Genomic DNA, 27,959 nt, shown 5'->3' on the forward strand with positions numbered 1-27,959 from the left:
TCACACGACCCTTTATAAACTCAAACAGCTTTCTCACTTCTGTCTAAGTGAACCTAACACCATCCATTAATCCAGACATGGGACATCTGGAGATAATACTAGTATTAACATGGATAACAGGTTGCTTTACCATAGACAACAATGCAAATAGGTGAGATGCTCATGATTTAGTCATTTGGTATAATGTTTCAGTAGTAATGTTAATGTAAATCTTATTTTGCTTTTATTAAGTACCAGATTCAGTAAAAGATTTGATTATTGTTGTATACATATTTATACGTATAGCATGCAAATACATATTGTAAATATATTATAAATATATAAACATATATTATAAGTAATATTTATACATTTACATTTAGTCATTTAGCAGACGCTTTTATCCAAATCATTTGCACCAGGCATTTAAATAGAGCCACACGTTTCTAACAATTAGTGATATGAAAACAGGCTAAATTAAAAACTGTAAGTGTAAAAGCATGTTAACATATCAGAGTCTTGCTATTTCTTAATTTTATACACAACATTAACGTATTGCCAAGGCATTAATTGACACTTCCTAACAGTTTTTATTCAAATGTAATTAAGCATTTAACATCTGATCATAATGATGGAAACAAATGATAAGTATTATGATGATGACTACTGTTATGTAACTGAATTACACTACTTTTATGCCTTTGTAGATAAGAAATTCATGTGATTATGCAGCTAATCTAATACTTAACAAGCATGGTAAAATATAGCCAGCTCTTTCATCTTTTTTTCTGATATTAGTCAACTCAGCCTGCCTTCTTATTTCCTGTTTTTACAGATTTGACGTGACAGAGAGAGATGCAGGTAAGTAAATTATCATGTAAAATGTAATAAGGACAATGATTAACCAGAGAATTAGTGCTATTGCTAAATTTCTATATTTCAATCATTTATTTTAACTTATTTCTTTTTCAAATATTAAGTAACATTTTAATATAAATAAATTGCTACAATAGAACTAAGAACTACTATTATCATTTCCTACAAATCTGTACAAAGACTATTATCTTGTCTGTCTCACACTAATGAACAATGGGGAGAGACTTTTTTCTGTCACAAAAAACATGCTTGACTTTGCACAAAGCGTTCACGCTTGCAATCAAGCAAGGACACATGTGATTACAAAATGACATGAGAACTGGTTGTAAACGGGTGGAGTACGGTAGGCCCCCATAAAGCATATCTAAGGTCCATGTCCATTTCCAACACATTATGAACATAAAGAGCATTATTGCATTGTACCACTGGAAAATAATGCACATAAAAAATGTGAGCATTATCCATTCCTCATTTTAGGACTGGTTTTGTTTGAGCATATCCTTAAATAAGTAATCTAAAGTCAACTGGAAAATTCCTACAGTATAGTCAATTCTAGACAGTTTCTACCACTGAAAACTGAAACGTCTTGTTTTCAAGCAGCGTTGGCCTCTTGTGATTTCAACCAAAATGAAGAACCGTTCTGCATCTTCCAACAAGACCCTGCAGATAATGGTGACTGGACGCGTCACAGTGGACCCACCCCAACCCCAGGCACTGGACCTGATGGAGACTATCCGGATGGAAGTGAGTATGAACACTAAAACCAACAAAAAACACTCCAGTGATCAGTCACTGCACTGAAGATGCAAAATCAATTGGAAATAATGTTCAAAACTGAATATTACTGAAATTACCGCAACCACAAATGCTTACAAAATTACAATACACTGACTGATGGGACATGCACTATAAAATGTTTTGTCAAGCAACCTATAATCGCTAAAGAACCTATTGTTTTTTACGGTTTCTTGCTCTCATTTAATTAAACCCTTTCCCCCCGTAGCTGGCTATTACATATATCATGAGGCTGACAACTCCGTAAATGGACAGAAAGTACGCCTTCTCAGCCCAGTTATTACTAGCGGACCTTCTGAGATCTGTGTACAGTTCTACTACTACATGTATGGCTCTGACAGCAGTAACACCCTGACTGTGTTTGCCAAACGTCCCGGCTCTGAGGAACAAATGTGGCAAAAAACTGGGATACAGAGCCCGTCATGGCTTGGAGCCTCTGTCACTGTGACCATACCAGCTGGACAGACTGCTCAGGTAATTGGGTCTGCTTAAAAACAGTAAAAGATTGTGATTAGTACTAATGCAAGTGTTTATATAATGCTATAGATGTATGTCATTTGTTCTTCTATAGTTCTAGCATGTATTTTTAAATGAAATACATATGAGTACAGTCTTGTTATACCTCACTAAATTGCCTTAAAATTGCTTGAGTATTATGACCTTGAGACTTATTAAGTTTCAGTGTGGTCACTGTGTTTAAGGCAAAAGGCTATGCATTACAGTGTGTCTAATCTATGTAGGCCTTTTCTTTAGCATCAGTTATAAAAAAAGTCAATGTTACCAAGACAAAGAACACTTCTGAAGCTCATGACAGAATGAACTTTGTGACACAGTGTGAAAGAAAATCCCCTTTTAGTAAGTTTTAATGTCATTTTTCTCTTCTAGATTGTGTTTCAAGCAATGCGTGGGCTCTCCTCATCATGTGACACTGCCCTGGATAACATTGTCATCACTGAGGGAGCCTGTGCTGGTACTTTATTTGACCCTTATTGCATGTTACAAATATAAACATTTAATATTAAAATAATGATTTTATAAACAACATTTTGTTTGTTTTTATACAGGCTGTATAGCTGGGTGTGATTTTGATGATGATGAATGCGGCTGGACGAATGTGGTACCTAATGATGACATTTTTGGTTGGGAGTTATGGACTGGACAGACAGATACACCAGGCACTGGCCCTGATGATGACTTCTCCAAACCAGGATGTGAGTCCAATATTCCTGTCATATCAATGATTATTTTTAAGGACTGCTTTCAGTCCTCTTTGCATTCTCTATTTTCTCAAACTGTTTCTTTCCAATGCAGTGGGGTCATACCTGTTAATGGACTCCAGCTTTAGCATTGAAGGAGAATCCGCTCAGCTCTGGAGCCCCTCTACCTCAGCCTCTGGTTGCCTACAGCTGGACTTCCATTACTACATGTATGGCAGTGCCACCAACATGGAGCTAAATGTCCATGCAGTCACCACCGGTAAGAGTCACAAGCTGTTCGAAAGGGTGAAGATTAAGAGTTTATTAAAACATCTGTAGGTTTAAAGGAAAATTATGAAATTACAATTACAATTATAATATGACAATCATATTCACATATACACGCAACGAAACCTAGATGATCAATGATTTTCAAAAATGTTATTATGCAGATTAATTAGAGAGATTTTGGTTAAGATTTGTTTTATGATTTTTTTTTATTTTTTAGGTGGAGCACTTGGAGCCCCTATTTTCAGCCTCAAAGGAAATCAAGGTCAGGGCTGGAAGCCTGCAAGCGTTCGCTACATTGGTTTAGCTGATTCAGTGGAGGTCAGTTTTATTCTCTCAGTTAAAAATTTGTGAATGAGCTTTTTAAATTTTTGACAATGATCTGGCCCATTTGAGCGACAAAGCAATTTATATTAATCATAAATGTTGCCAAATGTTCACGTTTTTATACTTTTTTTATTTCAGTTTGTAATTGTAGGTGTTTATGGTGAAACAGACAAGACAGATATTGCAATTGATAGTGTCTGCATTACCGCTTGTACAGGTAGGTGGCAGACAATGTCATTAATGCTATTGTCAGTCTAAAAGTACCAGTTGTCATAGAATACATATTTTATGAATGATGCACCAGTCTATTAATTGTTTTCTTGCTTGATTTTAGCAACTCCAACAACACCTAAGCCATCCCCACCCCAACCCACTACACCTAAACCATCAACACCACAACCCACTTCACCTAAACCAACGACACCAGGTCCATCATCTCCTAATCCATCTACACCCCAACCCACTTCACCTAAACCAACGACACCAGGTCCATCATCTCCTAATCCATCTACACCCCAACCTACTTTACCTAAACCAACGACACCAGGTCCATCATCTCCTAATCCATCTACACCCCAACCCACCTCACCAACGACACCAGGTCCATCATCCCCTAATCCATCTACACCCCAACCCACTACACCCAAACCAACAACACCAGGTCCATCAACTCCTAAACCAACAACACCTAAGCCAACTACTCCAGGACCAACACCACCAGGTAAGCTAAACTTGTTCTATTTTGATTAGAAACATTTATCAAAACATTATAACATTTGTTTAGATAAACAAACCCTTCATGTCTTGCAACAGTGAACTGCCCTCCAGACTCTGAGTACATTGATTGCGGCCCAGCCTGTATTCCTACCTGCACAGAACCCTCCACCAACTGCTCTGGTTCTTGCATCAGCGGCTGCTTCTGTAAACCAGGATTTGTTTTCCGTGGCCGACGCTGTGTTCCTATTGAGCAGTGTGGATGTCTGGATGAAGAAAACAATTACTTTGAGGTACAAGAGTTATCATTGTGGGGCTGCATTTTTATCCAGCTTTGGGACCTAAGGTTTTGCTCTAAAAAATGTTGGCCTGTATTTACACTCAGCCTGGTGAGATCATATTTGGAGATGGCTGTTCCAAGTTGTGTCGCTGCGCTGGCAACTACACTTTCGACTGTGTGGATAACACCTGTGACCCTGTGACGGAAGAATGTCGGGAGTTTGGTGGAGTGCACGGCTGCTACCCTAAAGGTATTACAGAAAACCACAGCAACCCCTTATCCACAACTACCGTAACTGACAAGTGATCAAACAACACACTAGTTTGCTTCTGTGATACCTCATGTTTCAAATCCCACAAGCTTTCAAACACACTTTTGGCTTGGTATTTATTAACTTGCAAACCTGTAACTCTTGATACAACAAGTATTTATGATCAAGCTTGTCTTTGACACCAAGGGATTTTTCATTCACAGGAACCTCCACCTGTATTGCCTCTGGTGACCCCCATTATAACACCTTTGATAACCGGCGCTATGACTTCATGGGAAACTGTTCTTACCTGATGTCCGAAACTTGTAACAGCACAGACGTGCCTTACTTCGCTGTGTACACAGACAATGAGAACCGCTACAACAATCCTCATATCAGCTATGTAAAAGCAGTTCATGTCCATGCGCTGGGAGTCGTAGTGTCTGTTCTGAAAGGAGGAACTGTTCAAGTAAGAGAAAAGAACATTACTTTCAATGTTAATGATTTATATACTATCATGTATACAGTATTATTTCTACACATATACTGCATACATGTAATTTAGTGGCACATTCAAAATGACAATTATGTTTTCTGACATTTCTCAGGTCAATGGTACCAATGTGAACATTCCTCTGAGTCCTGTCAGTGGTGTTGACATTTTTATGTCTGGCAAGCACTACACAGTGGCCTTGAACTTTGGAGTAACCGTACGTTATGACGGAAACCACTATATGGACATTAAAGTTATCAAGGAGTGAGTATGGTTCTAATAAACGTCTTCATAGTAACAACATTTGTAACTTGATTCACTTTTGAATGTTTCTACATGCTCGTGATCATTTTACAGCTATGAGGACAAACTTTGTGGACTGTGTGGGGACTACAACGGAGACCCTCAGAATGACTTCCAGACTCCAACTGGTGAACTGGCCCAAAGCCCCAATGACTTCGGCCACAGCTGGAACACAGACCCTGAGTAAGGCACTATACGAGGCACATGCTGTTACAACTAAAAGACGTGTCTCTATTAATTCACATCATAGACGACTCACCTCTGATTCTGCCTTCAGGTGTAACAAGCCAGAGGTTGGCCCATCCCCTGGGTGTACAGATGCTGAGCAGGAGTTGTATGAAGGGCCTGCTTACTGTGGTATCATATTGGACAGCAATGGCCCATTCGCTGCTTGCCATCCAAAAGTCAACCCCAATGTGAGTGAAATCAAATCTGTTCATTTGAAATGCTTTTGAATTTGAATGCTTAATCATACAACAGATATTTACAGATCTTAACCCTGTGTGTTTAGGGTTTCTTCCAAGACTGCTTGTTTGATGTTTGTGAGCTGGATGGTGCTCATTCTGCTTTGTGTGAAGCAATAGAGTCATACGTCAATGAATGTCAGGACCGTGGAGTTACAATTGGACCCTGGAGAAACAGCACCTTCTGTCGTATGTCTGAAAAATACATATTCATTATCCATAAACTCTGACAAAAAAAACAAAAACAAGATTTGAATGGCTTGTCCTATTTCTCTTACTGGCAAATAGAGTGAATTCGCAAAATTACTATTAGCACTAACATAAGTTCTCCCTCTTCAGCTCTGAAATGCCCACCCAACAGTCACTTTGAATCATGCGCACCAGTTTGCCAGCCTTCCTGCCGTCCATTTCCACCAAGTCAGTGTATCGGGCCTTGTTCTGAAGGATGTGTTTGTGACCCTGGATATATCCTCAGTGCTGGCCAGTGCGTGAAAGAAGAAACATGTGGTTGCAGCTATAATGGAAATTATTATAAGGTGAGGAAATTGAATTTGGTATTATTTAGGACAGAAATGGTTTGTTATAGTCAATCAACTAGTATTTTTCATGACTTTTCCTCTCTCCATGGATTTAGCCAGGTGAAGAGTTCTACACTAAGGACTGTGAAGTACTGTGTAAGTGCGACCCCCCATTTGTTTCCTGTAAAGCTGCCGACTGCCCACCAATGGAACAATGTGGAGTACAGGGTGGTGTAATTGGGTGTTATCCACAAGGTGAGTAAGTGTGTTTCCATCATTTCAAAAGTTTGATTTCAGTCAGAATAAAGTAATAATGCCTATTAAATTGTAAACAATTTAGTCTGGAATCATTTTTGCATCATTTTGCAACCTTTTTTAAATAAATCATACAGGTGATTGTTGCTTGGCTTCATCTAGCATATAATTCTGATTACAACTGAACACAGTGCTGTGTATGCTCTGAAATATGTGACACGCAATGTGTATTTAATTAAAATATTCAATTATGCAATGTGTGATGCATCATTAAATAAAGAGATAGACTGTCGCTTGACTGTGCGTGTAAACTGTGCATATAAACATATTTGCTTTATATAATAGTATACTGGGGTCCTAAGAGGTTGCATTATTTACAAATAATATACTATATACAATACTAAATATACAATATTTGTAACATTCATTTTTAAGATGCACATTCTTGAGCATTTAACAGATTGTTGATGAATTGAAAGAAAGAGCACTTTTCTCAATCCCCCACTTTTCTCAATCCCCCAGAATCTCAAGACTGTATTATCTCTGGTGATCCTCATTATAACACTTTCGATGGCAAATACTACAGCTACATGGGCACTTGCACCTACACTCTGGCCCGCACCTGCCAAAACAACACTGGTAAGCAATGGCCAAGACAGGGTACAAAGATCCACAACTACAGTGGCAATTAGTTTACTATTGATTTGAACTTCAGAAAATATCCCTGAAAATAACTTCGAAAGTTTTAAGAGTTTAAAGGATTATACAGCTTTATAATGACGAAACCTTTCTCTCTCCTGCAGGCCCCTGGTTCTCCATAGAGGGTAAGAATGAAGAGAGAGGAGTTTCTGGTGTTTCTTACCTGAGGAAACTATACGCGACTGTTGATGGCATCGCTGTGACACTGATGAAAAACAAGAGAACTCTGGTCAGTATACACAACAGCTGCCTTCATTAAACCATCAATGAAGTTATTCTGTAATCTTGAGATCTAGAATTGAGGTTTTAAGTAAATGGCTACAATATATTTTAGTCTCTCTGGGATTTAATCCTAGAGATTAAGTAAATGGGCATAATAGGTTTTATCAAATATCTTCTTTCAGTTGTTCCTAATCTGTTCATAGTCAGATTATCCCTCTGTCCATTTTTCAGTTTTCCAATAATAATCTTGACAATACAGCAAAAGAAATTAAAACAGTTCTTCTTGACAAATTTAACATTAGTCTTCAATCCAACTCTGCTTTTATCTCTTTTCCACACTCAGGTGAATGGACTCAGGGTGTCTCTTCCTCACTCCCCCTCTCCGCTCATTTCGCTGTCTCTTGCTGGACAATATGTTATCCTCACAACTCCATTCGGCCTGGAGGTGCAGTGGGACGGCAACCATTACGCCAAGATCTCGGTTCCTAGGTACTGAAACTCTGAAAACAGACTGACTGAAATATATGCATCATTCTGACCTGAAGCATTTGACAAGAAACACTAAGACCCACAATAATTTTTGAAGGTTGTAGGTCTTGAGTAAATCCTGCAAAAGGAAAATGAAAACTCTTCTCTGGGAAAATAAATATCTTTACATTAATCTCTTTTTGTTCCTCTCTCACTTATTTTATCAGTTCCTACTATGACCAGATGTGCGGCCTGTGCGGGGACTACGATGGAAACCCCAATAATGATTTCACTAAGCCGGATGGCTCCCAAACGGACAGCTCCAATCAGTTTGGTGACAGCTGGCAAACTGATGAGGATGAGGATGCAACGTCAGTAACTTTCAATCTTCTTCTTAATCAGGCAGTTTCAGGATTAGGACAACTTCCTATGCTCGATGATGCCTGTGTTGATCGGTGCAGATCTGTGACTTGTTTTTAGGTGCAAGCCGGACCCCGGGCCTCAACCACCCTGCGATCCTGAGCTGGAGGGTGTCGTGTCAAACTCAGAGAACTGTGGAAGAATAACTGACACAAACGGAGCATTTAGGTTAGGACTTACCAAACTATGGCATTTTCTGCTAATAAACAATCTTGAATCCTTCCATTTGAAATTAATCATAATAAATATGCATGCTCTGTTATTCATACTGATTCTAACCCGATTCTAACCTGAGACAATGAAGAACTTCTAGTGATTAATCACTGCACACTTTCTCTCGCATTTGCTCCTCACAGGGACTGCATAAATGTGGTGGACCCCTTGCCTTTCTTCCAGAGCTGTGTGTTTGATATGTGCCGTTATCAGGGACTACAGCAGGTCCTTTGTGACCAGCTTCAGGCTTACACTGATGCTTGCCTGAGTGCAGGTGCTCCTGTCCATCAGTGGAGGGAGCCAGACTTCTGCCGTGAGTCATTCTCTCACATATTCTATCATATTGCACAAGTGTAGGATTTGAGAAATGGTTTGAGCATATAATAAAGCAGAAAAATATGGCATCTTACATCCATGAATCCAAGAATCACATTTCACATTCCCAGTGGCAAGCCTGTTTTCAGCTCCCTCTAATGCACAATATAAATTATTGAAGTGAATGAAGAGGTTAGAATAGCAAAGCTACACTTGTGTTATCTGTAGCCTTATTATATTTTTATTATTTATGGGGCTTTTATCAGTTCAATGGCCAGGAACGTGAAGACACAAATTACGTCACAGAGAGACAGGGACATGGGAAACTATTTAGTCCAAACTGCATCCCCACATTAACCTTCACCATCATTTAATGCTGTTTTTCAATTTTTCTTCAGCTCTGGAATGCCCTCCAAACAGCCATTACTCCATATGTGTGAGCTCCTGTCCGGAGACATGTCTGGGTATCAATGGACCACCGGGCTGCAGTGAGAAGTGTGTTGAAGGCTGTGAGTGTGACCCTGGCTTTATCCTCAGTGACAACAAATGTGTTCCTCTTAAAGACTGCGGCTGTTTGGACTCCTCAGGCTCCTACCATCCAGTGAGTTTAACACCAGGGCCGAACCGTGGGGTTCTGGGGCCATAGACAAGATTATAAAAATGGGACCCACTGATGTAAAATTGTCAAAACATTGATTTAAACCACAGCAAATATGTCTATTGATATTTAGGTAAATGAGAGCTGGTATCTGGAGGGCTGTACACAGAAGTGTACATGTGAGGGTGGAGGAATTATTCACTGTTACAACACTAGCTGTCTTCCTACTGAGAGCTGCCAACTTCAAGATGGAGACTATGTCTGCACACCAAGTGGTAACAATTATAGTACTGGTTTATGCATGATAAAATTTTGTACTTTGTACTTTTGTTTACAAATCTTATCATATCATATCATGAATATACACACATGCAGAGAAACACAAACCAGTTGGCAATCCTGACAGATCTACAACTAATCCTCTTTAAATATAAGAATTTTTCTTTCACTGGTGACCCTCATTACTTATTCGGATAATGTACATCACTTGGGTACTTGCACATGGGTACTTGCTCCTACACTATCAAGAAGTTACAAAATATGTATAGGTACTGTAAACAACTCTACTTGTCTTCAAACAGTGAATCCATCTACACCCCAACCCACTACACCTAGACCAACTACTCCAGAACCAACACCACCAGGTAAGCTAAACTTGTTCTATTTTAATTAGAAACATTTATCAAAACATTATAACATTTGTTTAGATAAACAAACCCTTCATGTCTTGCAACAGTGAACTGCCCTCCAGACTCTGAGTACATTGATTGCGGCCCAGCATGTATTCCTACCTGCACAGAACCCTCCACCAACTGCTCTGGTTCTTGCATCAGCGGCTGCTTCTGTAAACCAGGATTTGTTTTCCGTGGCCGACGCTGTGTTCCTACTGAGCAGTGTGGATGTCTGGATGAAGAAAATAATTACTTTGAGGTACAAGAGTTGTCATTGTGAGGCTGCATTTTTATCCAGCTTTGGGACCTAAGGTTTTGCTGTAAAAAATCTTGGTCTGTATTTACACTCAGCCTGGTGAGATCATATTTGGAGATGGCTGTTCCAAGTTGTGTCGCTGTGCTGGCAACTACACTTTCGACTGTGTGGATAACACCTGTGACCCTGTGACGGAAGAATGTCGGGAGTTTGGTGGAGTGCACGGCTGCTACCCTAAAGGTATTACAGAAAACCACAGCAATCTTCCCTTAACGTACAATTATTTTAATGACAAGCTATCAATTTACAGGTTATTGATGAATACCCTCAAACAACATGCTAACTTCCAAACATGAAGCTATTTTATACCATCTTCAACTTTAAGCATTTTTGTTTTAATTTTTATATTTGACACCAAGGGATTTTTCATTCACAGGAACCTCCACCTGTATTGCCTCTGGTGACCCCCATTATAACACCTTTGATAACCGGCGCTATGACTTCATGGGAAACTGTTCTTACCTGATGTCCGAAACTTGTAACAGCACAGACGTGCCTTACTTCGCTGTGTACACAGACAACGAGAACCGCTACAACAATCCTCATATCAGCTATGTAAAAGCAGTTCATGTCCATGCGCTGGGAGTCGTAGTGTCTGTTCTGAAAGGAGGAACTGTTCAAGTAAGAGAAAAGAACATTACTTTCAATGTTAATGATTTATATACTATCATGTATACAGTATTATTTGTGCACATATACTGCATACATGTAATTTAAGGGCACATTCAAAATGACAATTATGTTTTCTGACATTTCTCAGGTCAATGGTACCAATGTGAACATTCCTCTGAGTCCTGTCAGTGGTGTTGACATTTTTATGTCTGGCAAGCACTACACAGTGGCCTTGAACTTTGGAGTAACTGTACGTTATGACGGAAACCACTATATGGACATTAAAGTTATCAAGGAGTGAGTATGGTTCTAATAAACGTCTTCATAGTAACAACATTTGTAACTTGATTCACTTTTGAATGTTTCTACATGCTCGTGATCATTTTACAGCTATGAGGACAAACTTTGTGGACTGTGTGGGGACTACAACGGAGACCCTCAGAATGACTTCCAGACTCCAACTGGTGAACTGGTCCAAAGCCCCAATGACTTCGGCCACAGCTGGAACACAGACCCTGAGTAAGGCACTATATGAGGCACATGCTGTTACAACTAAAAGACGTGTCTCTATTAATTCACATCATAGACGACTCACCTCTGATTCTGCCTTCAGGTGTAACAAGCCTGAGGTTGGCCCACCCCCAGGGTGTACAGATGCTGAGCAGGAGTTGTATGAAGGGTCTGCTTACTGTGGTATCATATTGGACAGCAATGGCCCCTTTTCTGCTTGCCATCCAAAAGTCAACCCCAATGTGAGTGAAATCGAATAAGTTAATTTGAAATGCTTTAGTGCATAATTTAACAATACAACATACTTACAGATCTTAACCTTGTATGTAGGGTTTCTTCCAAGACTGTCTGTTTGACGTTTGTGAGCTGGATGGTGCTCATTCTGCTTTGTGTGAAGCAATAGAGTCATACGTCAATGAATGTCAGGACCGTGGAGTTACAATTGGACCCTGGAGAAACAGCACCTTCTGTCGTATGTCTGAAAAATACATATTCATTATCCATACACTCTGACAAAAAAAACAAAAACAAGATTTGAATGGCTTGTCCTATTTCTCTTACTGGCAAATAGAGTGAATTCGCAAAATTACTATTAGCACTAACATAAGTTCTCCCTCTTCAGCTCTGAAATGCCCACCCAACAGTCACTTTGAATCATGCGCACCAGTTTGCCAGCCTTCCTGCCGTCCATTTCCACCAAGTCAGTGTATCGGGCCTTGTTCTGAAGGATGTGTTTGTGACCCTGGATATATCCTCCAGACTCCAACTGGTGAACTGGTCCAAAGCCCCAATGACTTCGGCCACAGCTGGAACACAGACCCTGAGTAAGGCACTATATGAGGCACATGCTGTTACAACTAAAAGACGTGTCTCTATTAATTCACATCATAGACGACTCACCTCTGATCACTCTGGTTAATTCAGTAAGCGTGTTTCCATTCAATTTTCAAACATCCATCCATCCAGTTTCAGTCAGGCTAAAGCAATAATGTCTTTTTAAAATAAATGTATGACTTAAAATCATACAACTCCAGTTTTTGCAATGTTGAACAAACAGATTTCGATGTAATTATAGCTCGCTTTATCTAGCATATATATGTTGTCATTAACAAGACAACAATTGGGCTTGGCTTTGTGCAATGGCTCTAAAATGACAGATGTGATATGTAATTCACCCTTCTAATATTAGATTAAACATTCCATCATGTATATTTGGCTAGAGAGATGGAGACTGTAGCTTGACTATACATGTTTACAATTCACTATTTACAAATAGTGTGCAACAGTAAACTATTGAACTTTACACATTCTTTAGAGCTTCAAAAATAGTTGATCAATCTCTTTCCTCAATCCCCCAGAATCTCAAGACTGTATTATCTCTGGTGATCCTCATTATAACACTTTCGATGGCAAATACTACAGCTACATGGGCACTTGCACCTACACTCTGGCCCGCACCTGCCAAAACAACACTGGTAAGCAATGGCCAAAGCCAACTATCCACAATCAGCAGTTACTAGAGTGCTTTGGTCATCACTAGGTGTTTGGAGTAGCAAACTATTGTATTATTACTATTCATTAAATTTACATTAAATGTCCCCAAAATTAACTTTAAAGGTTAGCTCAAATAAGAATATGCATGTACAGCTTTCAAAATAACTTCACTTTCTTCCCTCCTGGGTCTGCAGGCCCCTGGTTCTCCATAGAGGGTAAGAATGAAGAGAGAGGAGTTTCTGGTGTTTCTTACCTGAGGAAACTATACATGACTGTTGATGGCATCACTGTGACACTGATGAAAAACAAGAGAACTCTGGTCAGTATCCACAACAGCTGCCTTCATTAAACCATCAATGAAGTTATTCTGTAATCTTGAGATCTAGAATTGAGATTTTAAGTAAATGGCCACAGTATATTTTAATCTCTTTTAGATTATAATATCTTGGATTACGTTAATGCACACAATAGTTCTGAGACATTCCTCTTATCTTAAATATTTTTTCTAAATGGTTCCTAATCTGTAACATTATCCCTATGTCCATTTTTCTGTTTTCCAAGAATAATCTTGCCTTTCAAAATTAGTTTTTTCAAAGCTAGCATTAACCTTCAATCCACCTTTGGTTTTATCTTTTTTCCACACACTCAGGTGAATGGACTCAGGGTGTCTCTTCCTCACTCCCCCTCTCCACTCATTTCGCTGTCTCTTGCTGGACTATATGTTATCCTCACAACTCCGTTTGGCCTGGAGGTGCAGTGGGACGGCAACCATTACGCCAAAATCTCAGTTCCTAGGTAAAGAAAATGTGAAAAAAGCCTTATTGGAATATATACACAGTACTGACAGTATTTTGCAGAAAACACTAAGACCCACAATGATTGTTAAGGGTTATAGGTTATGACTAAATTCAAAAAGAAAAATCAAAAAGCATCTCTGGGAAAATTAATATCTTTACATTAATCTCTTTCTTTTTTTCCCTCATTTTATCAGTTCCTACTATGACCAGATGTGCGGCCTGTGTGGGGACTACGATGAAAACCCCAATAATGATTTCACTAAGCCGGATGGCTCCCAAACGGACAGCTCAAGTCAGTTTGGTGACAGTTGGCAAACTGATGAGGATGAGGATGCAACGTCAGTAACTTTTACTTTTCTTAATTTTATCAACCACACAACAGGCAGGGCAATGTTTTTAAGATTGTTCTTAAGGTTGACTTCAAATTCTTAGGCATGTCTTGATGATGACGATGTCATGTTTTTAGGTGCAAGCCGGACCCTGGGCCTCAACCACCCTGCGATCCTGAGCTGGAGGGTGTCGTGTCAAACCCAGAGAACTGTGGAAGAATAACTGACACAAACGGAGCATTTAGGTTAGGACTTACCAAACTATGACATTTTCTGCTAAAAAAAAACAATGTTGAATCCTTCTAGTTAAAATGAATCATAGGGATTTATAACAAATATGCGTGTTTTATTATTCATATTGTTTCTAACATGAGAAAGACTTTTGAAAAACTTTAAGTGCTTAATCATTGCACACTTTCTCTCGCATTTGCTCCTCACAGGGACTGCATAAATGTGGTGGACCCGTTGCCTTTCTTCCAGAGCTGTGTGTTTGATATGTGCCGTTATCAGGGACTACAGCAGGTCCTTTGTGACCAGCTTCAGGCTTACACTGATGCTTGCCTGAGTGCAGGTGCTCCTGTCCATCAGTGGAGGGAGCCAGACTTCTGCCGTGAGTCATTCTCTCACATATTCTATCATATTGCAAAAGTGTAGGATTTGAGAAATGGTTTGAGCATATAATAAAGCAGCAAAATATGGCATCTTACATCCATGAATCCAAGAATCACATTTCACATTCCCAGTGGCAAGCCTCTAATGCACAATATAAATTATAGAAGTGAATGCAGTTCAGAAGGTTAGAATAGAAAAAGCTTGAGCTGTACACTTACTTTAACTTAAGCCTTATTGTTTTTATTATTCATGGGGCTTGCTTTTATGCCTTTAATGGCCAAGGCAGAGAAGACAGGAATGCCATCACAGGGGGTTGGTACATGTGACTGGGAAACTACATCCCTGTATCCCCACTTTAACCATATTTTCATAATTTAATGCTGTTTTTCCATTTTTCTTCAGCTCTGGAATGCCCTCCAAACAGCCATTACTCCATATGTGTGAGCTCCTGTCCGGAGACATGTCTGGGTATCAATGGACCACCGGGCTGCAGTGAGAAGTGTGTTGAAGGCTGTGAGTGTGACCCTGGCTTTATCCTCAGTGACAACAAATGTGTCCCTGTTAAAGACTGCGGCTGTGTGGACTCCTCAGGCTCCTACCATCCAGTGAGTTTAACACCAGGGCCGAACCGTGGGGTTCTGGGGCCATAGACAATGATGGGACCCCCGTAGTAAAACCTGGAGTTTGGATTAAAGGGGTCATATGATGCTATTTTAAAGATCATTATTTCTTTGGAGTGTTACAAGCTCTTGGTGCATAATGCGTTGCACAAATTCAAACATCTGGGTTGGCTGTTCTGTTGTAAATAAATCTTAACCAATGATTCCTAATTGCATCTACTTCCGGAAGGCCAAATAAAGTGCTTTTGCTTTCGCACTGAAACACAGCATCTCCCTGACATGGCTGCATCAACACGACTGCTGTTCCTGAAACCACGCCTTCTTTCTTTGCGTGCACATTTGGGCGGCATTATGCTAATATTTCCACATAGTGACATAGATATGTGGGGGCGTGTTAGAATGAGCCGTTTTAGGTAGGCGTGGCTGACTCTTAACTTTTATAAAGAATATCTCTTTGGATTTGAGACTTTAGTCTGTGCAACTTTACAGATCTTCTTTATGCACCAAGAGTTGTAACACTCCAAAGAGAAAGGAAAACTTGAAATCGCATCATATGACCCCTTTAAAAATATTCAAAGAACCACTGCAAACACAATAAGTAAACTAAAAACACCCATTTCTGTTCATGATGTTATTCACTATTTTAGCTTTTGTAGTTCACCTAAATAGCCGTTTGACAAATAAAATCATCAAAGGTAGAAGGAAACTGAGTATAGCTCATACCTTTTCACTTTATGACTTCTTTAGGCCTGTTGTCTATGTTAGTCATTATTCTTGCGCGAAAATGACAAGCACGATGTCTGACATCCAAAAGTGCCTTAAACACTAAACAGCAAAAACACCAACTCAAATAGCCAAACAACAAGCTCTTCCATGACTTACTTTTTGTGTTTCTGTCGAACTTGAGCACATTTGACCAAAATGGAGGTAAAGTTCCAGCAATGCACCGCGGCGTGAATAAATTACGCAAATGAATTGAATTCTTTAATATTTATTGTTTTACAGTTTGCAACTTTATTTGTGCTGCTGTTGTTGTGTTTATCACTTTCAGATAGTTTGTCACTTTCAGTTATTTGTCATGTAGTTATTATTCAAAGCGCAGATTTTAAGACTCTTAAGAATTAGAATTTTTATGCTTGATTCTCGTTAATGCCTGTCTTGACTTGAAATCATATTCGGTGAGCATGAATTGCATTCACTCACTCATTCATTCATTTGCTATAACAATAAACAAAATAGATGGTTATATCGGACAAATTATTATAAAGGATAATAAAAGATTCATCGACTCTATATTTTATAATGATTCGGTTGAGTTAAATGTTTTATTAGTCCAACACAACATGACACTTGTCGCCACCTACTGGACGAAGGAGTCACTGTATGAATCAATGCATGAATCTTTGGGTAAACTGATTTAAATGAGTCGAGTTACTGTGATAACTCAACCCTCATCGTAGCGTCTGTATCACCTATACGATTGCTTAAAACACCGTGCAGAATTTTAACAAAGTGTTAATTTTTAATAATAGGAGAAATGTGCTTGACTTGTAGATTTCTAACACGTTCCTATCAATGTGGCCATATATAGGTAAATGAGAGCTGGTATCTGGAGGGCTGTACACAGAAGTGTACATGTGAGGGTGGAGGAAATATTCACTGTTACAACACCAGCTGTCTTCCTACTGAGAGCTGCCAACTTCAAGATGGAGACTATGGCTGCAAACCACTTGGTAACAAATATAATACTAGTTTACACATAGTTTAGTTTTTAGTGTCTTATCATATACAAACATGCAGTTCTGCACAAACCTGTTGACACATGGAACTAAAAGTTTATCTCTCCATTTTTATCTCTTTCTCTTTTAGGTACAGGCATTTGCTCAGTTTCTGGTGACCCTCATTATAACACCTTTGATGATAAAGTACATCACTTCATGGGTGCCTGTTCCTACACTCTCACTAAGCCCTGTAATGAGACCTCAGGCTTGCCATACTTTTCTGTGCAGACACAGAACGAGCACAGAGACAATAATAAGAAAGTGTCTTATGTAAGATCTGTCATCATCAATGTGCATGACACAACCATCATTTTGGGCAAGGGGCGCAAAGTTCAGGTAAGGGACATTTCCAAGGTTTGTGAGACTTAAGGAACAGATTACAGGACATTAGAACAGCAGTCCATTCTTGTGCTTACCTTATTTGTACATCCTGCAGGTGAATGGAGTTCAGGTCACTGTGCCTGTCACACTGTCAAATAGTGTTAAGATCTTCCTAAGTGGCAAATTTGTGGTGCTTGAGACAGACTTCGGATTGCGTGTCCGTTTTGATGGAAACCATCATGCAGATGTCACCTTGCCTTCGTCCTACAGCAGACTGTTATGTGGACTCTGTGGTAAGCACAGCAAATTCAGATGTCTAACTAACTGATGGAGATTCAAAAGCTACTTTATACTGCTACTAACCAACTAATCGTTTGACATTAGTCATTTTAATAATAATATATTACAGGAAATTATAATGGTAATCCTAATGATGACAACATCAAGTCAGATGGAATGCCAACAGACAGCACCAATGAGCTCGGAGAAAGCTGGCAGGTTCCTGACGACAGACCAGAGTAAGTGAAAGCATATTTAATTGTGCACTGCACCAGTGATAGTTACATTTAATTAATTTTGTTTCTAAATATACACTTTTTATCATTGAAGCTTTAATCATTCATGCCTGTTCTTATCTTGAACAGTTGTACTCATGGTGGAGGAGACATTGAATGTGATGACAAGATCGAGAGTGAAGCACAGAAACCTACTAGCTGTGGCATGATCACCGACCCCAATGGTGAGACACTCATACAAACATACATTTTAAAATGTTTTAATGATAAGGTCACTGAATAAAAAAAACATAAAAAGCTTTATCACAATTAGAAATGTATGTGATATTATTTTATAGCTGTTTTTTTATTTTATTTGCTTTATTTTATTTATTTATTTTTTAAATAATTTCAAATCAGCATATGCTAGAGTTTAATAATTAAACATTCATTTCTTAATCACCTATAATTACTCTTATAGGTTCCCTTCACACTCACAATGGATTGTTTGTTCTGCTTAGAAATATTGTCTTTTGCTAATATCAGAGTCAGCATTTGCATTTGCAAATGTTATTTCACCTTCTTAATGCATTAATTAGAATAAATCACGTTTATGTTAGAATGCATTAATTTATTTGTCTGCTTTGGGCGGTTTGACTACAATCATTGTAATGCATTTTAGATTGAATGTTACCTATGACTTGAACATGACTTGAAGTGTAAAGGGTAAATGTACAAGAGGCCTCATTTTACTCTATTTATGACTATATTCCAGCACATCTGTTCAGTGCACTGAGCTCCTCTGTTTTATGTTCCTGTTGTGCCTGTTTTATAGAGACACAACACCTGTTTTATGCACTATTAAATCCTACTTACCATTCTTTTCCCAGGAATCTTCAAGCCATGTCATGAAGTGGTGCCTCCCAATCCTTACTTTGAGAACTGTGTGTTTGATCAGTGTGGCACTGGTGGCGCCACAGTGGCACTGTGCCAAGCTATTCAAAGCTATGCTGACCTGTGCGCTCAAGCTGGGGTGCCAATTAACTGGAGGAATAACACCTTCTGCCGTAAGTGTTTGAGCCCTACAGACATTCTGTAAAGCGTACTTAAAACCTGCAATTAACTGAATCCTGGTAACCTTTTTAAGACTCTGCCTTTGCAGTGTGCACCCTTCAATTAGGGAGTGATTAACGAGTGCCGAGTGTCTCTTTAGTTCCTAAATTGGCTGTGCTAAAACAGTTGTATTTTTATGTTTCTCCGTCTCTGCCCATCGTCCCAGTTTCTCGTCCATCCTTCTCTCTTTTCTAACTATTTTCATTCATTTGTTCTCGTCTGCCTCATTGCATTGGTTCGGTTAACACCACTCTTTTATTTTTCTATTTCTTCCAGCTATTAAATGTCTGGTTGGTAGTCACTATGAGCCGTGTGGTTCAGCCTGTCCAGCCAGTTGTCAGGACCCTGGATCTGAAGGCACCTGCTTTGAGCCCTGTGTTGAGGGATGTGTGTGTGACCCTGGTTTTGTCCTCAGTGGGGACAAGTGTGTGCCCTTCAGCGAGTGTGGTTGCACTGACAAAGACAACAACTATAGGCCTGTGAGTGCTTGAGAAGACTCAATGAAACTTACTTCTGTTTTCAAATTTTAAATAATTTCTTACAAATTGAACACATTTCAGTTCACATTTTTGTGAATAAAAGTGTAGTTTAATTATGCATGTTTTCATTTCTAGTTTAGGATTGTCCCTTTGTCCATTTCAATTATTAATGCGTATCTGTTTGATTTTTTAGGTTGGAGACAGCTGGTTCACGAAGGATGATTGCACAGAGCGCTGTGTTTGTTCACCTTTCAATACAGTGACATGCGAGGCATGGCAATGTGGTCCCGCTCAGGAATGTAAGGTCAATGATGGTGAACTAGGCTGTGTGAACACAGGTACATACTCTACATAATCTTTTTATCTCTTTTTATGTGTCTGTCTATCTTTGTCTGTATCTTTCTATCTGTCTCTCTGTCTATCTATCTGTTTGACACATGCTTATTGACCTTCTTTGCAGGAGTGGGCATTTGTCACATTGCTGGTGATCCTCACTACTACACTTTTGATGGCATCATGCACACCTACATGGGTACCTGCACTTACACGCTGGTGGCGATATGCGACACCTCTATGGTGACACCCTTCACCATTGTGGCCAAAAACGAAGAGCGCGGCCAACCAGAAGCTTCGTATGTTCGCTCTGTGACCGTCTACCTGCCCACTGCCAACATCACCATCAGCAAGAATGGAAGAGTACTGGTGAGAGCCTGAGAAGGAAGAAGGAAGAGATGCAATAGTGATTTTGACTAGGCTGAATTTGCATGCCTTCTTCTGATTAGACATAATGAATAGGGATATAACAGTGAAATATTGTTTAAAATCATAGATAAGATTCTATGTATCCAGTGATATGATTGTGCTAAATCTCTGGCTTGTACTCATATTTATTCTGTCCACCGACTAGGTGAATGAACGCAGGATAAAGACCCCCTATGACATCAGTTCAGCCAAGGCGCGGGTGTTCACCAGTGGAGTAAACACCGTACTGGACACTGACTTCGGCCTGATTGTGAAGTTTGATGGAGTGCACCATATTGAAATCACAGTACCTGGAGACTATTTCAACAAGGTTTGAAACTATACGCAAAAATAAAGCTAGAACATCATCCTACCTGATAGGAGTGGGCGATATACCGGTAGACACGATTAACCAGTAGAAATTTGTCAACATGCAGAGATTTTGGATTATCATCTCTATAGCGGTTACACACTCACGTGACGTTTCTGTTCTACATGGTCATGAAAACTTATCGTTTACGCATGTTTTTAAGAATTGGGTTTAAAAAACAAGTGATTTTAAGCCGTTGGAAACTCAATAAGCAGATAAAGAGAGCTCATTTCACTATATGTGTTCGCTGTCTTAGCACTGTCAGAGAGGCACGTGCATGTAAAGACGGTGCTCATAGAGTGCAGGAGCATTGTAGTGAGTTATTTTTGCCACTTTATAGGCCTTGAACAGGTAAATACACAATTTATGTGTCAAAATGCCCATCTTTGCAAGTATCCTTGTAAACCTCGTAATTTAGGTCTTTAGTCTAATATTCCTGCTGTCTGTCATTCATGTTAATCAAACAACAAAAGAGAGAAAATCTCTCACTACTCTTGACTAAATAATTTTTGTAACTTTAATAATAAGAAATATATATTTAGTTTACACGGTGGAGAATATGCAGTGTTTTTTTATATTTCATTACCTTATACAATGTATGTAGCATTTCTTATTTATTTGTTCTACTGTTTTTGTCATTTTGCTTGTAAGTAGTTTCTTATTCTTATTTAATCCCTGACTCTTTACTTGTCTTCAGTGAGCTTTTTTTTCAATTTAGGCTAGCATTAGTTCTTTTGTGACATTGACTCTGGTGACAAGAATTATAACATTTCTATGGTGTCAAAAATGTTGATATCATAAAGACCTTATTTAAAGCAAAAATAGCTATATTGTGATATATATTGTTACGGTGAGATAAAATTACTCATATCATGATATAAGATTTTGGTCATATCACCCACCCCCACGACCTGATATTTGTTGTAAATGCAGTCTTTAGATACTAATGTTTGATTAATAAACCAGACAGTTTCCTTTTTGGTCAAGATGTCTGAATTTCATTAAGAAAAATTAAAGAATTTTCACAAGCAGATTTTGATCAAATCTTCTTGACACATATCACACTCACTGCTTTCCCATAATTCAACTTTCGTCTTACAGGTATGTGGAATGTGTGGTAACTACAACGGAGATTCCTCTGATGACAACTTGATGCCTGATGGCAAACCAGCCAACAATGCCACTGAACTTGGTAACAGCTGGAAGGCAGAGGGAGACAGTGATCCTGGGTGAGTGTCACATTGTTTGGTCCCTCTCCATAATTAAGAAATAAACAAACATCGAAAGATAGCAGCATTATAGATGCACTTATGATACATATGAATTTGAGTGAAAAGTCAGTAGTTTCACTTGTCTTCATTCTTCTCTTGTGTTCATCCATGCCTCGTTTCTCCATCTGCAGGTGCAAACCTGATGAACGGCCTGATGACAAACCCAACTGCGACAAGAAAGAGGAAGAAATCTACAAGTCACAGTGTGCGGCGTCTATCTTATCTGATCTCTTCAAGCCCTGTCACTCTCTCATTCCTCCAGAATCTTTCCTGGGGAACTGCATCTATGACATGTGCGAGTATGATGGCATGCAGTCGACTCTGTGCGATAACATTGAAGCTTACGCCCAGGCCTGTCATAGCGCTGGAGTCACAATCAGCTGGAGAAACAGCACCTTCTGTCGTAAGTGAAAGAGAAAGAGGGAACAAAAGACTAAGAGATGTGCTGAGAATGTTATGCTGAGCTGGGTGACAGGAGGAAGAATAATTTGGCTAGAACTGTAAAGATCAAAAGAGCAGAACTGTGATGCTGAGAAAATGAAGCATTTATGAGATTCTTCATTAATAATCTCTAGGCTATGCATAAATATGAATGAATATCTATGCATATTTTGAAGGATGGAATGGCCTCTGAATATGTCAAAGAATCATTGTCATTCAAATCCGCTGCGTCAAACCTCTTTCCTTTGTGTACTTCTATTTCCAGCTCTCCCGTGCCCACCAAACAGTCATTATTCTGAGTGCACAGCACCATGTCCTCCTACTTGTGCCGATCTCTTCCCCGTATTCTGCCCATTACCCCCTAATAGTTGTGTCGAAGGCTGCCAGTGCAATGGAGGTTTTGTGCTAAGTGATGGCAAGTGTGTTCCCCTCTCAAGCTGTGGATGTGTTGACAGCAATGGAGAGTATCATGATGTGAGTAAAGTTGCTAGAATTGCATACTGAATTTTACTACTGTTTAAAAGTTTTTTTTTTTAAAGAAATAAATTAATTCTATTCAGCAAGGAACTATTAATTAATCAAAAGTGATAGTAAAACATTTATGGTGTTACAAAATATTTCTATTTCAAATAAATGCTGTTTATATTTTATATTCTTCAAAGAATCCTGAAAAAAGGTATTAAGCAGCACAGCTGCTTTGATAATAATAATAAATGTCTCTTAAGCACATGATCTGTTCAGAAATCATTCTAATATACTGATATTAGAATGATTTCTGAACGGATCATGTGACACTGAAGACTGGAGTAACTTCTGCTGAAAATTCAGCTTTGACATCACAATAATTAATTAAAATAGAAGTTATTGTAAACTGTCATAATATTTCAGAATTACAGATTTTACTTTTATGATCAAATAATTGCAGCGTTGTTGAACATAAGAGACTTCTTTCTAACATTTAAAAATCTTACCGACTTCAAACTTTTGAACGGTAGTCTATCTATTAAAGACTTGTTTTCTTCAACTCTATTCATCCGACTCTTCTATTCTTCAACTCATTATTGAAATCATTTTCTATATAAACGAATAATGGCAATAACATGACACATAAAGAACATGTTATAAAAAGGCGCTGTAAAGATGGCAGTGCTTTCATTTTATGTCACAAAATTTGGTAACACTTTATTTTGATGGTCCATTTTGAACATTCTGTTGACAATAAGTAATGTTGCACCTACATGTCTACTAACTCTCATCAGAATATTAGTAGACTGTTTGCTTAATATCTGCTAACTGTTTATTGTCATGGTCTCCCAACAGACATTCTACTGACTATAAGTAACTTTGCAAGTACATGTCAACTTATTCTAACCCTAACCCTACCAGTCTACTAATACTCTACTAATACTCTAATGAGAGTTAGTAGACATGTAGGTGCGAAGTTACTTATAGTCAACAGAATGTGTTAAAGGGACCATCAAAATAAAGTGAAGCTCAAAATTTTACAATACTGCCTGGTATATTTCAGGTGGGAGATTCGTGGATAACTGACCACTGTGAACAGAGGTGCAGCTGCAGCCTTGGAGGAGTGCTGTCCTGCACGTCCTTTGAATGCAATGACAACTCGATCTGCGATCTTGACAGCAATGGAGACCGTTACTGCAAACCTGAGAGTGAGTTCAGGACAGTTTTGCAATGAGAAATACTAAGAATGAGGGAACAATGACATCAATTGACTTAATTCAGACCATCAGAGCAACCAAAAATTAATATTTACTATACATGAAAGACAAAAAGTTGGCAACTTTTTACACATTTTCTCTTAGCAAACATTTTCTACTTTACCTCTAAGTTTTTGGGGTTTAATGACTACAACTTGTGGGCATCTAAAGAAATGTAAATGTTTGAGCCTTGAAGCAGGTTAGTCTTAATGTCCACCTCATTTTAGATGAACTAACTCAAACCTCTTTTACTTCTCATAGAATTCGATGACTGCAATATTGCTGGGGACCCTCACTATCGTACCTTTGACAGATACAATCACCACTACCAGGGAGCGTATACCTATGTATTAACTCAGAGCACCACTCTGCCAAGCTCCCTCACCCCGTTCACAGTCCGCGGCAAAAACCAGCGGCAGGGAGGCATCAGCCGGGTGTCACTCCTGCGCGAGGTCTATGTGGACGTATACGGCATTACTGTTCGCATGCAGCAGAAGAAGAAAGTGCTGGTGAGGGATTCATGGGACATGTAGTCAATTCTAATAGTTGTATCTAACAGACTTCATATATGGACCATAATAACAACCGCATAATATCATGAATGTCTTTGCGTGTTTTTCTCCATCAGGTCGATGGAGAGAAAGTTGGTCTACCATTCAGTCCTGTACGTGGAGTTAACATAAAAACAAAGTCTCGCTATGTGATGCTCACAACTGACTTTGGCCTTTCTGTGCGCTTTGATGGCAATGCTCAAGCAGGTAGCTCAAAACTCACATCCACACAATTATCAAGGATTTTTTATGCACAGCTTTGCATGTTTTGTAAAGTATATAATGAAAACTCTCGCTCTCTTCTTTTTCCCTAAAGTGGTGACTCTACCAAGTGTATACAGATCCCGTGTGCTCGGTCTGTGCGGTAATTATGATGGAAACAACCGTAACGAGTACACAAAACCAGACGGCACAGTTACCCGCAACCTCAATGAGTTTGGAGACAGCTGGAGAGTGACTGACAGACAGGCGGGTCTTCGTACCACATCTCTACCAAAGATGGTGCACCTACACAAGTACGGAAGAATGCTATGCATTATTAATCAACTGGGATGCCATTTCTCATTAAATAAATAATCTGAAATAGTCTGGCATAGTCCTACCCCTAAAAAGCCTGTCTTCTTTACTATTAGGCGTGAAGTGGAGGCCGACCCAGATTCAGGGTTTGATACGACAGGCTGCACAGATGCTCTGCTGGAGGAGCTGAACGGGAATAAAATGTGTGGGGCTCTCAGCGACCCTGCTGGTCCTTTCACTCCCTGTCATGCTGTGATCGCTCCGGATGTCTTCCAGGAGTGAGTAATGTGTGTGAGGGTGTGTGCACTCTAGTGACAAGTATGAGTTCACTTTCATGAGTTAATGCATAGTGGGTGTGTGTTGCACTATGTACAAGAGCATGTGAATGCTTGTGCGTTTGAATGAGATAAACTTGTGATATGCGGGTGTTGGTACGGATGCACAGTCCTTCACAACCGTGTGTGTTTGCATTGCAGGGATTGTGTGTTTGACCTATGCGCTGAGCAGGGCAGTGAAGAGCTGCGCTGTGAAAATTACGCCGTCTACGCTCGGGCTTGCCAAGATCTGGGTGTCACACTAGGGCTGTGGAGACAAGAACTGAATTGCGGTATGAAAAATAAAATAGTTAATTTATGGAATGTGGTTCTGTATAGAATTCTGTAACAATTTAAACATCAAATGTTTCATTTAAAAATGAAATAAAATAAAAACCTGGTTTAAAATCATGGCTTCCACAAAAATAGAAAGCGGCACAACATTGATAATAATAAGAAATGTTTTCGGAGCACAAAATCAGCATATTAGAATGATTACTGAAGGATCATGTGACACTAAACAACATAAATGTGTGTTTGTGATTTAGGTCTGCAGTGTGGGCCCAACAGCACTTACTCCCCCTGTATGACTCCATGCCCGGCGTCCTGCGCAGACCTGGCGGCTCCCTCTGAGTGTGAGCAAACACAGTGTGTGGAGGGATGTCAGTGCGCCTCCGGCTTTGTCATGAGCGACCAAGACTGTGTGCCTTACAGCGAGTGTGGATGCACTTACCTCGATCGCTACTATCAGGTGAGCCTTTTGATGCATGTCAAATACTACAGGTTAAAGGTTGGAATTGCACAAGAAATTGTTGATCATGTTTCTCTGTACCCTTCCACACGCAGCTGAAGGAGACATTTGTGACAGAGGATTGTTCACAGAGTTGTGAATGTACTACCACTGGTGCTGTGTGTCAAACAAAGAGCTGTGGAGACAACGAGATCTGCACTGTGTACGACACCAAACGCGACTGTTATAAATGTGAGCTATTTCTGACTCAAAATATATTTGATAAACATATAATGCATAGCTTTCAGTTTTCCTAGTCTAGGAATGATACAGAATTGGATATCATATAGTAAAGTTAATTATAACTATGGAAGCCCATTTCTGCCATGGGATAAAAATAATAGCAACATTTTTATCTCACAAATCAGCCTTTTTTTCCAGAATTCTTAAGTTTACATCTCACAATTCTGTGTTTTTGTTTCACTGAGTCCATGCTTTCTTTATTTTACTCACAATTTGCTCAGATTTTTGAGGAAAAGTATAAAAAACAGTATTGTGAGATATATATATATATCATGGTGGAAACAAGCTTTCATATATTACAGATGTTTCAGATGAGTAATAAACTGATTTTTAACTTCTTTTGCCCTCTTTTTCTCTCAGCGAGTCCATGTTTGAGCTCGCCCTGTCAGAATGACGGTACCTGTGTGGATAAACCAGATGGTTCTGGTTATACCTGCACTTGCACTGAAGGTTTTGAGGGCACAAACTGTGAGGTCTTTAAAATCCCCTCCGAGGGAGGCCTGGGTAAGTGAATGTGAACGGACTGTATTCATTCCTAATGTAAAATTCTTAATCTAATCTAAAAAATTAAACCATATATGCCAGTCATATGTAACAGGTTTTTCCTGCTCGCTGTTTTGTAGATCAAACAGCTATTATCTTGATCGGAGTCCTCGTGCCGCTTGGCGTCATCCTCATAGTCACAGCAACTGTGTGCATTTACAAAAAGTGCAGGTAAAATTTATTTAAATCTAACAACACTGATCTTGCAATAAAGTCAAAAATTAAATGATTAGGCAAATGAATGATTGTTAATCTCTTTTTACACAGCCGCAAAACGATGAGTTACGATTCAAATAAGCAATTTGAGCTGAACAAAAAGACAGGTATGTGGTGACTGATTATAATACTTTTTTTCTTTCTAAAAAAACCAATCTGAAATGTATAATGTGAGCTGTAATTTGAGCGTTTCTAAATGTGTCCACAGATCATCCTTATGAAACTCTAGATGAGGGTAAGAAGCAGGGAACAGACAACAGTGTGCTGAAGGCTACTACATTCTGAAGCAAAACCTCAGTTTTTTGACAACGATTTGCTGACGAGATTTTGTTTATATTTATTCATTTTAAATGTCTTTGTGGAATATGTGAACTAACTGGCAAAACCTCTGTTAATATTTTACATTTTTCAACTTTTCAG

At 39.1% G+C, this 27,959-nt stretch overlaps 1 protein-coding gene across 1 annotated transcript; it reads left to right on the top strand.

Annotated features, from left to right (window-relative positions):
* The first annotated feature begins 77 nt into the window (after positions 1-77).
* Positions 78-27,959, top strand: zanl (zonadhesin, like). Its single transcript, XM_016457497.1, has 68 exons — positions 78-151; positions 815-840; positions 1,456-1,599; positions 1,859-2,124; positions 2,536-2,620; positions 2,715-2,861; positions 2,962-3,126; positions 3,355-3,455; positions 3,600-3,678; positions 3,796-4,182; positions 4,275-4,468; positions 4,561-4,705; positions 4,930-5,174; positions 5,314-5,462; positions 5,556-5,684; positions 5,779-5,917; positions 6,013-6,154; positions 6,305-6,501; positions 6,600-6,738; positions 7,261-7,377; positions 7,542-7,666; positions 8,003-8,148; positions 8,355-8,498; positions 8,608-8,715; positions 8,904-9,073; positions 9,474-9,676; positions 9,807-9,948; positions 10,255-10,317; positions 10,410-10,603; positions 10,696-10,840; positions 11,037-11,281; positions 11,421-11,569; positions 11,663-11,791; positions 11,886-12,024; positions 12,113-12,254; positions 12,405-12,551; positions 13,141-13,257; positions 13,471-13,595; positions 13,926-14,071; positions 14,268-14,411; positions 14,540-14,647; positions 14,843-15,012; positions 15,417-15,619; positions 17,226-17,367; positions 17,504-17,751; positions 17,852-18,029; positions 18,146-18,254; positions 18,381-18,475; positions 19,121-19,297; positions 19,620-19,822; positions 20,016-20,160; positions 20,283-20,524; positions 20,730-20,894; positions 22,035-22,162; positions 22,336-22,607; positions 22,911-23,119; positions 24,174-24,318; positions 24,628-24,875; positions 24,995-25,124; positions 25,234-25,432; positions 25,550-25,711; positions 25,910-26,040; positions 26,296-26,498; positions 26,594-26,729; positions 27,141-27,284; positions 27,404-27,494; positions 27,591-27,646; positions 27,748-27,959. Exons 1-68 carry the CDS (start codon positions 78-80, stop codon positions 27,822-27,824), a joined length of 10,509 nt encoding a protein of 3,502 aa, XP_016312983.1. The 3' UTR covers positions 27,825-27,959.

The sequence above is a fragment of the Sinocyclocheilus anshuiensis genome, unplaced genomic scaffold (genome assembly GCF_001515605.1).
Source record: "Sinocyclocheilus anshuiensis isolate Anshui unplaced genomic scaffold, SAMN03320099.WGS_v1.1 scaffold1225, whole genome shotgun sequence".
NCBI classification, from domain to species: Eukaryota; Metazoa; Chordata; class Actinopteri; order Cypriniformes; family Cyprinidae; genus Sinocyclocheilus; species Sinocyclocheilus anshuiensis.